The following is a 12,855-nucleotide window of genomic DNA, read 5'->3' on the forward strand; positions in this document are numbered from 1 at the left end:
TTTCAGTGATAGGATATGTTCTCTGATTCTCCTCATTCAAACACAATGCTGCCATTTATCAAAAGGACAGAAAAAGGAATTTCTTTTTTTAAAAAGATACAGTATTTTGGTTACTTGAAACAGCCATAGTTGAATAACATTCTGTATTATATTTGTGACACTCTCAAATGTCACCACATGCCCACTCTTCTTTCTTAGGTGGTAAATAAAAAATATTACAACAGAACTTTAGTTTCAAAGTTTCTTACAATTTACAAGGATCAAATCTTTAAAAAATCCTTTGCCTCAACATTTTGACCTTGTTTTTACTTTTTATGGTTTGGATCTCAAGAAAAACTAACTGGGGCTGATGAACTATTAACCAAAGAAATTATTTTCTTCACAATGTTAAAGAAGCCAGTGTTCCCCCAAACAAAACAAAAACAAGACAGCTCAAAACCTTCCTTGAAACTTTCTCATGACAGAAATGTCCTCTACCTTATTGGGTTGTGGTTTACACAGGTGCACGCACTTTTCAAAACCCAGCAAACCATACTCTTATGATCTCTATATTTTTACTACTACGTGTAAATTATGGCTCAAAAAATTTTTTAAACTCTCTACAAAACACATTTCAGTATCTGCCATCGGTAATCCATCTCAGACGTGAATTTTCTATAGGTCAACAAGACCCTGAGGCCAAAAAGGAATTGCAGTACCAAAAAGCTAATGACATCCCTGCCCCCAACTCTCCAGAAACTTCCACCTCGAATCTTTCTTCATGCTGGAATTGCCCCAGATATGAAATTCCACTCACCTCCACTGACTGAGAAGGCATTTTCAGCTTGGTGAGCTTAGCTTTGGCAGGCACTTTTAAGTCGGTTTTTTCAAAGGTCTGTTGCCGGTAGGCCTCCGGCAGTGGTTTCAGTTCAGGAGACTCACTAGGAGCCTGATCTTGACCATCCATGGGGCGGACATAAGCCGTGGGCTTCTGCTGCATTGCAATGCTTTTTGAGGGGAGTGAGGGTGGAGGGAAAGTCTGAGAAGGTGGTTGGGGAGGGGCTACACCAAGGCTAGCAACTGCCACTAAAGTGTCCTGAGGAGTCTCTTTGTCACGGACCTTCACCGCCAGGTCCTTGGGAGATTTGGCCGGGCAGTAGCCTTTCTTACTGTTACTGCTGTGAATCTTGCTGCTTTCTTGCATCCTGGGAAGAGTTTGCTGGTTGGAATGTATAGGGGACAAAGGGGGCACGGGGGACGGTAAAGAGGAGAGTAGGGGACAAAGCTCCCTCTCTGGAGCGGAGTCTGTCATCGAAGCACAGGAGTCTCCATCTGCCCTGCGCTCACCGTTTTTGTGGTGACTGGACCCATACCCCTCAGGTGCTGTGAGGTGCTGACTGTCCGCGGGGCCATAGCTTTTGACATGGAGACTTGGCACTGGTTCCATTCTTGGCTGTGCCATCTTTGGATTGTGGCTGACGTTACCAACAGACAGTGGTCCAGGGGCAGGAGTGCTCATAGGCTGGTGATGAACACTCGTGTTGAAGGAGTGCGACGGAATGCTGCTCCCCTTCTCAGGAAATAAAGGATATCTCGGCTTTCCCAGCCTATTTTCAGAAGCATCCACGCGATGAGTGTGGGACTGAGTGCTAAGCAACTCCTTCACTTCTTCATAGTTCCCCAGCATGTTCTGGATCCGGCTGGATAGCTCATCACCTTTTTCTGTCTGAAAAAACAAAAATAAGACAGCAAAGTTAGATACCTAAAAAAACAAAATAAAACAAAAAACCCTAAGGAACGCCAACATTTAATAAACCATGTTACATAACATCATTAAGAAAGAAACACCCTGATTTAATGTGTAACATAGAATTTAACATGTAATCTAAACTCGCCACGGAGAAGGCTGTCGTGGACAAATATTACTACATACAGGAGATAAAGATTACAAAAGAAATCCACAAATTGAGGTAATTTTGACAACAAGCTTCAGAGAATTTTCATATTTTGTTTTCAGAAACAATCTCTAGAATAAGTTGTCTTATTTTCACAGTTGTGGCCCTTGGACAAACTCATTTTCATTACAGAGTTAAATATTGTGGCAAATCAGACTTTCTAAGTATAAAATAAATACCTTGTAGGGCTCTCCAAAAAGGGGAATCTTTTCAGGAAATGCCTCCTTCTCTTGGTGAGCTTCCTGATTGCGTCTTTCCTTCTCTCTAATTCGAAGCAGGTTTCTGTCTTCATTGTACAAGCTGTTTCAGATGCCAGAAAAGAACAAGAACAATAACATTTATCAGTATCCACGTTTTGCTGTGCATATGTACATGTGTGAGAGAGGCAAGGACAAGTCAAGAAGAAGCGATGAGAAGGGAGATGATTTAAAGAAAGCACAAGTCCCTCAACTCACTGCTGGATCAAGGCTCAGTCAACGGGCTGTGACACCCCCCCCCCCCCCCCAGCCCGGGTTCTTGCTCCATAAACCTAAGCGTCCACTCTGGGCTCCTGCCTTGGTGGCTCGGGACTGACTCCAACAGGAACAGTCTTTTATAGGCAGTGGTGGAACAGAGACAAGATTACTGGTATTTTTACTTTCGGCTTGCAAAATATGGAGTAGAGGTGGAAGCTTTTCATCTGAAAGTCAGCAGGATGTGAACTTTAAAAAAAGCTGTTTTCCTGGATCAGTACTACACATTTTGGAAGATTAAAATCAAAAGGCTTATTTCATAATTAAAAGATTACCAGACACCCAAAACAGCATTTACTTTATTCTCAGCCTACTCTACTAGGAGTGTCCTGGAATGTAAACTTGAGAAGATCACTTTTATTTCTTATTTCAAATGCCAAGGATGGGAAAATCCAATTTTAGAGGTAAGCTCTACCTACTGATAAGTCTTATAATCCGAATGCCCTACTTGAACCACATAAGAATGTACCCTAAATCATGAGTCCTGGCACCAAAAGGGTTAAAATGCATTCATGAACAAAACACAGAGATGGAAACCAGAAAGAGCAGATTTAGGGAACATCTAACCCAAGCGTGGGCTCGCCTCACATCAGCAACACAGGCTTCTCCCTGCCAACCAGCACATGCACATGTGACGTATTCACACAGTAATGAAAATAACTATAGAAGGCTTTTGTCCTCAGAGACTTGCTTCTAGGGTATCTATCTACTAAACCTTTTTCCCCAATGTCATTTGAATAAATAAGTAGGAAAATATTCAATTGTCTTGCTGAGACTATATGTACCTTTAGAAATTCTAGCCGTGATGTCAGACACACACCACACACCACACACACCCCATATCCTGGCCTCTGCTCTCACGACTTCTCCTATTTCCCCTAACAAGAGCTTACTTACTTTACTGGTTTCCCTTGCCTCCTCCACATCTTGTCCCTCTAATTTAGCCTGCCCATGGAAAGAAATCCGATCCAAGGCCCTGGTTCAATATTTTAAAATAACAAGCATTTGATGGCTCTTTACTGCTGCAGAATAAACTCTAAATCCTTGTTTGGCATTTAAACGCCCCCATAATCTGCTACAGATCTACTCTACAAATTATCCCACTACCCCCCCGCAGGCCTGCCACATGCATTCCACTTGACAGTATTCCCCAAACATACCCTATATAATAACTTCGTGGATCCCCTTTTACGGAAAGGCCACGAAGCCCAGCTGACCCAGGAAGGACGATTCTCTTGTAAACCACCTCTCGATTCCAGTCACAGCAGCCTGCCCCCCACTGCGCCGTGATGTCCTGGACTCTGATGCTTTCATTGCAATGAAACACATTTCCTCTGCCTCTCTCTCAGCTACGCACCCACAATCCCCAATTTTCAACTAGCAGCAAATCTCTGGAGTGCTTCCAGCGTCATCCACTCTAAAGGCTTCCCCAAGTCCACCGAGAGCGTGCCGACTTAACATACTGCGTGGTTCTCTCTCCTTCTCCCCTTCCCCGAGAAAGTGAACCCCATAATAAAACTCATACTTCTCTCTCCTGGTGCTAAAGAAGGTACTTTGTATAGAAGCTGATCATTAAATACGTATTTTTAAATTAAAACAACAGCCATTCTGCTTACAGTATATTTTTATAAGCTTACTTGTAATTTTTAAAAATTTAATTTTTGAAGACATATGCAAAAACAACTTTTAAAAATTATAACCATCTAAAAACTGATCTTCTGCAATTTCTATAGTTTAATCAAAGGTGTAGAGAGGCTAAGCTACCTGGTTGAATTTATTAGGATGTGGTAAAGAATTATCTGCTTAGACAACCTTATCGAACACTTTTCCTAGATGATGGATACCTCGGTATCAGATTTTAAGAAAACGTTTAACACTACAAAGCCAAAAAATTACGTTAGTCAACATACTGAAAAAGTTGAGGAAAAACTAAACCAGATACTGGATACAGAGAATTGTCCTTAATCGTCTGAATCTCACACATTTCAGACAGACTTACTTCTGGTTGACAGTAGCACCATGGACGTGATAACTATTCCAGAACTCTCTAAATTACTTTATGATTTTGGTAATTGCTCTCCTTGACTCAAGAAAACTTGATGTAACATTAACATACAACTGTGGGAGCCCAGTAAAAGGGCTGATCAGGAAATAACTTCTTTTTTTCCTTCAAACTCGCTTTACAGCCACTTTGTTTGCAGGGAAGGGTGGGGCATGCAACTGTCCTCTGAGCAACTTGAACCCCTAAGCTTCTGTTTTCCAAGGCTGCCTGGTGTCTGCACCACACGCGCATCTGCTGTGCTCTTCTCCCACGACAGGAGCTCTCCCTTTCCTGATTCTGCTGGTTACAACACTGGAGTCCTTATAGCTTTACTCACTCGTCAGTGTCCAGGGCCTCTGGTTCTGCTTTATAAGGCAGTTTTGCCCACTTCTGAGTAACTGCTACCTTTGTCTCAGAAAAGGGAACCCCCCCCATGGCCACATTCTCAGTTCCAGGTTGACAGCTGAGGGTGTGGACAGCAACGCCTCAACCATCAGCATGCTCAGGGTCCTCACTGAATTTGCCTGTCAACTCCACACACGTCTTTAAGAAAAGCTACACTGGTTTAAAATTACTAAAGTATTTCTAAATCGATCAGCTCAGCATCGGTTAGGTTTACCATGCTTCTAGATGCTCATTCCAAAATAATAAAAACTGCTACAGAAATAACAAGAACCCAACTTTACAAAATTCCTAACACTGGCTTATTGCTATGTGATTCAAAAAATTATGCCTCCCACAGGGAGGAGGAAATCCTGTTAAATTAAGGATTCTGGTTAATTAAGATTTTACCTCCTTAGTTAAAAAAAGAAAAATTTTTTTAAACCCTCACCAAGATTTTATTGGCAGACATGGAATACTACAGCAATTTTGAGACAAACTTAGAACATATTTTTTCCCCTTATTCACCATCCCCCTTTAACTGAAATACCCAAAAAGAGTGAGGTGAGCAAAGGGCATCAATGTCAGTAGTAGGACGAATTTTATAGTCTAGACACGGAGAGAAACTCACTCTCCCCCACACTGTCTGATGGGTCTCACTCACTAAGGAGGCAGGGCAGAGGAAGGCAGAAGAAACAGGAAGTGCCCAGCCCATGGCTCCCAGGACTTGAAGGCAGGCCGTGAGCCCTCACTCCTCTGGGTTGCCTAACTTCTCCTTACAACTAACAGGGTTTTGCCAGGTGTACTGGGTGGTTTTCTGATTTACTTGGCCACTACTTATTCCAAGTTTGCAACAGCTTAAGAAACGGTTTGTTAAAATGACTAGGCAATTTCTTTTTTCATGAATATTTTCTTGGTTCCGTTTTGAAAGCAGGGGTAATGTAAATTAAAAAAAAACAACGTGAGTACAATTCATAGCATGAGCAAACCATTGTTCAGTCTCTACACAAGCAAAGAGAGGGTGGATGGAAGAATTTTAAATGAGGGGATTTTTAGAAGCAATAAATATTCTCCACGACTCACAAACTCTGTAATTATCCTTGAATAATTGCAAGCTGACTACCACTTCATTTAATTACAGGCGCTTTTCCCTCTGGTGTGGAGGAAAAACCCCGTCACTGGCACAGGATCGGTCACCTTCTCCCAGCACCTGCCTTATCAGACTTTCTCGCTCTTCCACACAGAATAGAGTGAGTTACAAGTTCTCCTTCACGGGTTTCTACACAGCGCTTCAAGTTAGATGAGCGGTTCTTACCCTTGAGCGAGCATCAGAAGCAGGGGGCTTGCTAAAACATAGTTTACAGAGACCCACCCCCAAAGTTTCTGATTCAGTCGCTTTGCTGTGGGGCTTGAGAGCAGCATCTTTAACACGTTTCTAGGTGATTCTGAGGAGTACAGGACAGCACACGCTTTCCAGGCTGTACAGATCACTTTAGGCTTATCAAAAAACAACAGCAATGGCCAAGGATTCAGGCACATCAAATCCATTTCCCATTTAATTTTCACGACTCTGTGAAAGGGGGTTCATTAACTCTATTTTCCAGGTGAAATAAAATAAGGCTCAGAGATTAATCTGGTAATAAATGGCAGATATAAAAATTGAAAGGCAGGTCTGCCTGGCACCAAAGCCTGTGTTCAATAGGGCAACGAGAAAAAAGATGTGCTAAAGTGTTACCTTGTAGTCACTCACAATTCTTTGTAATTCCTTAGTCTCAAACAGGGACACGTCAACAACTCAGGTATCCCTGCCAGCAGAGCAATCTCAGAGTATAAAATATATGTTTGGGTGAATGTATCCAGACAGGTCTGTCTTGCTTGCCGGGCCCTCTGAGAGAGGGATGGTCGACAGCATGAAGCTGCTCTTCGAGTTATACTGTGCCACAATTCTTCTTTTAGAACCTTTTTAAAATTTACAGATTTGAGGTCACCGACCCCACCATAACCTCTGGATTCACAAGTCATCTCTAATGTGGTAAGGGGCTCTTCACGTTCATTTCTCTCAAGGACAGGCTGTAATCAAACTTGCACCAAAGTAGCCATTCTATGCCCGATATTGGGCTCCGCTCCCATGAACGTCTGGCTGACTGACAAAGGCCATGTTCCTAGGCCCTCAATGCCAGCTTTCTGGTCAGCCCAGAAGACCCCACCTGGGGAGACAAAAACATCTGGTGATTTGAACCAGCTGACTGCATACAAAACAAGTCTGTGTGTTGATGTGCCTCTGGGGAGGGTGCAAAGTCTGACCACCAGGTAGACACCCATGAGTTCCACCAGAAGTTTGCAAAAATAATTTTAGATAGAGAGTAACTTTCAGTAGCCAAGTTCTTGCTTTTGGATCATGCACTACTGTCTACCATCTGCAAGTTTCAACACTGGTGCAACAAAAAGATCTCTGCAAAATGCATCAAACCACCTCCTCCACATTTTTTTTAAATTAAGTGAACCAGAAAGACCAGCGGGGAACACCACAGGCTGCAGTCTCCAGGACTGTGTGAGAGCCGTGACGTGTGAGACTCAGCCTGCAGAACACACGTGCACAAGCCATCACTGAGGTGGGCTGCGTCACACGTTTCTGCAAACAGAATTCCACCACTCCGTGTATTAGCACAGGAGTCGGAGTGAAGCCTGGAAACCTCAAGCATGTCAGGGTGCTCCCTTTCCAAGAGGTGGTGAAACTGCTGAGGAATTCGGAGCTGCCCATTCAGCTCCCGAATGCAGTCATTTAGTCAACCCCATGCTGGGACCTGTCAGGGTACATTTACTCGGGCTTTTCAAACCTTTCTCCTGGGGGGTATGGGAGGATGTGTGAAAACACTGTGGTAAAATGAAGAAATCACAGCTCAGTAAGGATCAGTGAGAGTCACCCCCCTTTTTCTCTGTCCCTTGCACTAAAAAGGAGAGCGTCTGTGTGGAAGGAGGACAGGCAGTTCCAGGAAGGCCTGCATTGGGCCTGCACGGAGCCGTGGGGCGGTGTGCTGGCTCCGCCATCATCTGACGGGAAGCGCCTTCCTCCTGCCAGGCGGGAGCCCATGTGTCCTGCTGCAAATCTAGGTTAGTCATGCAGGATCGCTGAATGCCACTGGGCACTTCCATGGCAACTCTCGGCCCAAAGGGCAGGCTCTGCACAGCTGAGGACCCATTTATCACCCTCGACTGGTCACTTCACACAGACCTTCCTCGGAGAGACGTGACCAGCTCTCTCTAGAACTCCCTTTTAAAAGTTTAATTCTCCCTTGGAGGATAGAGTGTAATTTCTCCTGAGTATTTATCTTCGGAGGCATTGGAAGAGACATTTGGCAGGAAAGAAAGGGGAAACTCTTAAAATCAAGAGTATACATTTATTAAATGGAAAGGAATGACTCTTTTTACTGTTTTAGAGGCACTATGGCATTCTGATTTGAACGTACAAAGGACAGAACAAAACATAAGCCTCACAAGAAGTCTGGTCAAAAAAGTTGGGCAAGCCTGGCTTTAACAATGGTGGTGTAAGTGTCCCAAAGTGTCGACGCAAAAGGACAGCAGGCCTCGGTTCTTACTTGTGCAAGTGACTTTTTATTGTGGAAGCCACACCTGTTGACTTTTTAAGTCCAGCTTCTGGCCCTTTGTTTCCATGTTCCTCTATTCCCACAACCTAGAGTACAGGGAACATTTTTCACACATTGGCTTTATGAAAAAAATGTTAATTACTTCAAAGCACAAAATTAGTTTTGTCATTAAGCTGTATGACTCATAAATACAATTTAAACAAAAGAAATCAAAGTGGTTCCATCTTTGAAGGCAGAAGAAATGTTGCTTCAAAGAAATGAAGAACTTTCTCCTCTTTTGCTTTGTGTGTGTGAAAGAATGTGCAACCGGCTTTCTCATAATAAAAGTCAATCAGCTAAATCTTTCAATGATTTCACCTTCATTACCTCTCCCATCACCTAACACACACAATAAATATAAAGAAAAACACTAAAGACTTAATCCTAAAACAGAATCTGATTTTACACAGGAAATAAACATCAACTGAGTGAAATGACAAAATAGCATTATGTCAGTTGTTTTCCTGAAGGAGCAACCCGGAGCTCATCTCAAAGTAACAGCTCTCTCTGCTATTCACTTCCGCTTGCCGCTGAATGCTCAATCTCATTACAATACTGAAATAGTTGTATGTGACTCCATTTTGCAAAACTGAATTAATCTTTAAGATATTTTACATAACTTAAAGGCATAGCATGAGTTGTAAATTGAGACAGCCTCTACGTGGGCAAACAAATAAAAAGGAAGTCATTTCTTGTTAATTTTCCTTTCAAAATGAAGCTGCATGTTACTATGCAGCAAGGGTCTGAAAGGATAAACTTTACAAAAATCTATCAGCCAGTGCTGAATTAGGATGAAAGAGGTAGGTGGTAATGTAGTGGTTTAGGGAGTATTTTATTTAAACATTCTGTTCTAACATCCTTTTCACAAAAAGATATCATTTATTATTTGTGTCATTACAAGTTCTGATTTAAAACAAAGAAATAGCCTCAAATACACATAATGACATCAAGATCAGGGGTAAAGAAATATCAGGGTGTTGATCATTTTGGCAGTAACTCTCATTGGAAGCCCTGAAAACTGATTCTGGACCCTGGAGTAGGCTTAGCTTTTTGCTAAATAATAATTATAGACCCACCTGCGTAGAGCAGTGCATTAGAGACTACGTTCCAAAATTCAAATGCCAGCTGCTGCTCTTTTTTAATTGGAGTAGTCTCACTATAACCTATTTTGTTTCTCTTACTAGATCACAGCAATGTATGTTGAGAGGCATTTTTTTACCCTCTAGATGGAAAAGCACAAGAACTTGTGTTCCTCGTTAATTGCTCTTCAAGGCGGAGTGGGGGAAACCGTGAGGGTGGGGACACACAGCTCCCACAAAGTAAGACGAGGTGCAAGGACTCCGATGAGCTAATGCATTCCCGTGTGCAGTACATCAAGTCCCTTGTGCTCCAAACACATTCAAAACAACAACTCGTACTGACTGAGGAAGGCCAACATGCAAATGACACAATTACAGAAAGCACACCAGTGAAAAGAAATCATTCGACCTCAGAGATTTGACAATCTCTAGCTAGGAGTTAAGAAAATATTTGTTTTTACGGTAACTTAAAATTAGAACATATTAATGTTACTGACAGACCCCAAAAAAATCTCTGGGAAGTGGACCCTAAAATGCTGACAAGACTTATTGGCAGTTAACTCAAAGGACATACAGAAACTACCCCCTATAGAGGCAGCAGACTCACCAGAGAAATCTGCCACCTGAGTGGTTATTTGCGTCTCCCCCTTTAGTTACAAAGGTCCCTGGTTGATGGGAGCCACCTCTGACCGCCTGCTTTGCTAGCACTGCACATTTGGCAGCAACCAGAAACACGGGCAGATGCTGTTGGCTCTTCCCCCGCGAGTCTGGTGTGGACCAGGATCAGCCAGAGCCCGGCCATCCTTTCTACACGCTCCACTGACCATGAAGGACCACACCACATACCTACGAAATAATGAGGCTGGTGAAAGTCTGTATCATTACGGCCACAAATTAAAAGAATGTCATGGTCACAAACTAAGAAAGAATGTAGACAAGCAAGCTTCAAGTTTTGTTAACCTTTCTGAGCTCCCTGCTGCCGACAGGCTTAAAGCTGATGACCGGGAATGCCAAGCAATGCCCTTCACCACCTGGCTGCCACTTACCGCTCAACCATCATGGAGTGTCCACTTATTGCCTCACCTCTCGACCCTTTGAACACAAGGAACTGGGAAGCTGGCGAAAGCACAGCCCTTCTCCCTGCCAAGTTCCCTAATGAATTCCTAACTTGACTTTCAAAACCTTCCAAAATATCATTGCCTCTAGCCTCAACCTCCACACTCACCTCCCATCCCTACAGTGAATGATTTGTTTCTCCGGGACGCATCTGTCATTGTGGATCTGTCCCTGTTTACATATACAAAAGTGGGATGGACTGTACACGGGCCTACAGATTTTCCTTATTGTACTGTGAACTCCTTCAAGGCAATGACGAAGAACTATTCCTGGGAGCACAGCACTCAGCAAAGAGTGAGGCTTAATGTACATCTTTGACTGAAATAATTACAGTTGCCCCTTGAACAACAAAGGTTTGAACTGAACGGTCCACTTATACACAGATTTTTTTTTCAATAAATACCTGTACTATTTTTGATCCGAGGTTAGGGGGCTGCAAAAGCAGACTGTATGCATTGATCTACCCCACTTGATATAAGAGATTTCAGGATCCATGGATTTTGGTATCGGGGTGGGGTGGGGGGTAAATCCTGAAATCAATCCCCTGCAGATACCAAGAAATAACTACGGTTAGGGGGAGTCAAAAGTGATACAAGAATTTTCAACTGCACAAGGTGTTGGTCTTCTTACCCTCCCCTGCCCCCCCCCCACTGTTCAAGAGTCAATTCAATATTCAAGCATTACTCAATTTCAAACAATCCAGAATTCTCCTGAATCCTGCAGGTCTTATTTATTATTTGATGACAAAATATGATTCATTGTCTGATACCTAAAACCAGACTGCCATGCCCATCGAATGACTCAAACCTAGAAGGAAGCTGACGTCACTCTTTCCTAGATCAGCCATGAAAGCTGCCTCAGCTAATAACACCATATGTTTATCAGTTAATGTTACAGGTTTTACTCTGCAGTTTGCCGTATTTGTTAATTAGTCATAAAAGTCCACAAATACTACATCAAAAAGAAAAGACTGTTTGGGCAACATTTACAGCAAATACACATTTAATTTTAAACCAACAAGATTCAGAATATGAATAAATTGTCTCTAGGATTAAAACTTCAACAACAAAATCCCACAATGAAAAGTCTCTCCATGCTGCTATAAATGCATAGTGGGGGGAAACAAACAAACAAAAAATACAACATCTAGAGAGAGAATTGTAAAATGCAAATCAGATTATGTGGCTCCTTCCATTGCTGAAAGAACACCATCCATCGGCTTCCCTAGGCACTCAAGATGAACATCCAGAAGCCTGGGCTACCAGGCTCCATCCCAAGCACACGTCCTCTTAATTGCTACCTCCCAAATGGATTCCCCTCCCTCTGCCCTTCCTCAAATACTAGCCCCACTCGCCTTTCCATGCCTGGAACAGGTTGAACCGTGCAAGCTGTGTTCCGCTGTTCCCAGTGTGAATGTTTTGTCCCTAGAGCTGAGGATGATGTTGTCACTAATATCTCAGGTTATAAAAAACAAAATCCACTCCCCAGGGAGGTCTCAGATCTAAATGGCCACTTTGCCCCACCAGCAGGAGCTGTCTAGCACTTCACCCTGCTTTCTCACTATCTAGAATTATCTTGTCTATTCAATTACCTGTTTAATTCTCTCTGGCTCCCCACACTCAGCTCCAGGAAGAATGTGAACTGCAGGTCAGTCCCCTTTTCTCTCTCACTTCTCACTGTGTGCGCAGCACTAACCCATCAAGCTAAAAGAATATTGGCTGAGTGGATGGAATTCTGCATACAGAGGCAGTCTCAAGTAGTGGTTTCTTTTTTGTTTTTAACCATATAATTTGAAGTTAACAGAAGCATTTTCAAAAGATAGTATTTTTTTTTAAATTAGGCACTTATGGACAGCATCCTGGAAATAACTGATTAATACATCAAATTTTCAAATGCCACACTGGAAAAAAAAGAGAAAAAAAATTTTCCAAATTTATCTTGTGTCTCATGAGATTGCTGAACTCTCCCTAAGAGGATTAAAAAAAAAAAAAAGCAACTCTACCCTCAAGAAATTTTTCAGGAGCAAGTTGTTTTCTTGTTATTTTTAAAGATGAGACCAATTCTACAGTCATAAGAAATCAAACATACTACGTGGATTTTGTCCCTTAACCACTTAAGCCCCAGATAATTCCCAACATACACCAAACT

General features: G+C 42.5%; 1 protein-coding gene across 11 annotated transcripts in view; it reads right to left on the reverse strand.

The window, feature by feature from the left end:
• The window catches only part of AFF1 (ALF transcription elongation factor 1), a 178,497-nt gene that overhangs the window by 85,535 nt on the left and 80,107 nt on the right, over positions 1–12,855 (reverse strand). For all 11 annotated transcript variants that reach the window (XM_074323835.1, XM_074323851.1, XM_019731265.2 and 8 more), the window contains 2 exons: positions 2,114–2,234; positions 797–1,705 (listed from right to left, as the gene is read on the reverse strand). In XM_074323835.1, the coding sequence (XP_074179936.1) occupies positions 797–1,705; positions 2,114–2,234 (1,030 nt within the window). The remainder of the gene's footprint in view (positions 1–796; positions 1,706–2,113; positions 2,235–12,855) is intronic.

Source organism: Rhinolophus sinicus, linkage group LG02, assembly GCF_036562045.2.
Source record: "Rhinolophus sinicus isolate RSC01 linkage group LG02, ASM3656204v1, whole genome shotgun sequence".
In the NCBI taxonomy this organism is placed as follows: Eukaryota; Metazoa; Chordata; class Mammalia; order Chiroptera; family Rhinolophidae; genus Rhinolophus; species Rhinolophus sinicus.